This window comes from Eimeria mitis, genomic scaffold, assembly GCF_000499745.2.
Source record: "Eimeria mitis Houghton genomic scaffold, Emh_scaff713, whole genome shotgun sequence".
Taxonomy (NCBI): Eukaryota; Apicomplexa; class Conoidasida; order Eucoccidiorida; family Eimeriidae; genus Eimeria; species Eimeria mitis.
In genome coordinates, this window is record NW_013575194.1 from 3,852 (window position 1) to 5,102 (window position 1,251).

At 52.6% G+C, this 1,251-nt stretch overlaps 1 protein-coding gene across 1 annotated transcript in view; it reads left to right on the top strand.

The window, feature by feature from the left end:
• Nucleotides 1-223: 223 nt before the first annotated feature.
• The window catches only part of EMH_0020380 (uncharacterized protein), a gene marked incomplete at both ends in the record, with an annotated part of 2,744 nt that continues 1,716 nt past the window's right edge, over nt 224-1,251 (top strand). The window contains one exon of the mRNA XM_013501572.1: nt 224-1,216. Coding sequence (XP_013357026.1) covers nt 224-1,216 — 993 coding nt within the window. The remainder of the gene's footprint in view (nt 1,217-1,251) is intronic.

The window sequence follows — 1,251 nt, forward strand, 5'->3', positions numbered from 1 at the left end:
TTACCATTCTCTGCGCATTTTGGGGGCGTTATTCACTTGAAAAATAGCATTATTTCGGCACGATCTGCTTCCGAACCATTCATTTATTCTCGAAATGTATTGGGGGTTCTCAGCAAATCGACCTCCCTCTAAGCGAGCAGCCTAGGAGGGGCACATTGGCATCTACTCGTTCGTGGGCTTGCTGCGTTGGACGCTCCTCCGTGTGACTGGCGTCATTGCAGAAATGAAGAGCAAGAAGCAGTTTTCATATATTCCTGGCTTACGCGGATGTTTCTGGCGTTTTTGGCTGTTCGTGGCGCTCTGGCTTGTGCAGCAGCAGAATGTGTACTCATCAGGGGCATCAAGAAAAAAGGCCGCCGAGGAGGACACAGAATTGGAAGCCGCCGGAGAACTCGCAGGCGATACGATGGCTAAATTGCATGCAGAACTGGCTGCCCAGCAGGAAATAACGGACACCCGGCTGGGGTCAGTACTTCTTACAAAGAATCGACGCCACGTAGTTGCTTTCATTGTGCTTTTCTTAATCTTAATAAGGGCAATTGTACTTCGCAGGCGGCGAGAGAGCAAAAAGAAGGTTGAAGAAGAAGTTATACCTCCCCGAGAGGAACCCCAACCGAAAGAGGAAGAAGGAAAAGAAGAAGCAGAAGAAGAGGAAGAAAAGCCTGTTATAGAAGAGGAGCCTTCACAGGAACAGGTAGTTTTGCAGCCAGGGGGACCTGCGAAAGAAATACCTCTGCCACAAATGCCTACGCAAATTCCCGTGCCAAGACCGAGGCGTAAACCAAAAGCGGAAGTTCCACCTGAAAAACAACCAGAGGAGCCAGGTGCCGATGGAGAGCCAGAAGAATCCGTGAAGAGGCCGGTAACTCGTGCAAGGAAGACTCGGAAGGAATTTGTCCGGAAGGAGATGCCTCCTCCCGAGGCCCCTACCCAGGTGCAGCCAGGTATTGAAGAGCAAGTGGAAGAAGAAGAACCTGTCCAACAACCGACTCAGCCACAACCTGATGAGCCTCCACCGATACAACCTACCTTGCCGCAGCTTCCAGAACAACCAGTTGCAGGTCCAGCGCCTGGCGTTCCAGAAGTGGCGTATATGGAACCTTCTGTCCCTCCAACTGTCGTCACTGTGCCGCCCGACGAAGTCGGAGAACCCGCCCCTGTGACAGTTATCCACGAGGACGAGGAGCTGCCAGAATTGAGGGCTCGGCGGAGCCTCGTTAGCAGTCTGGTGGACGTCGCGACAAGGCTGGT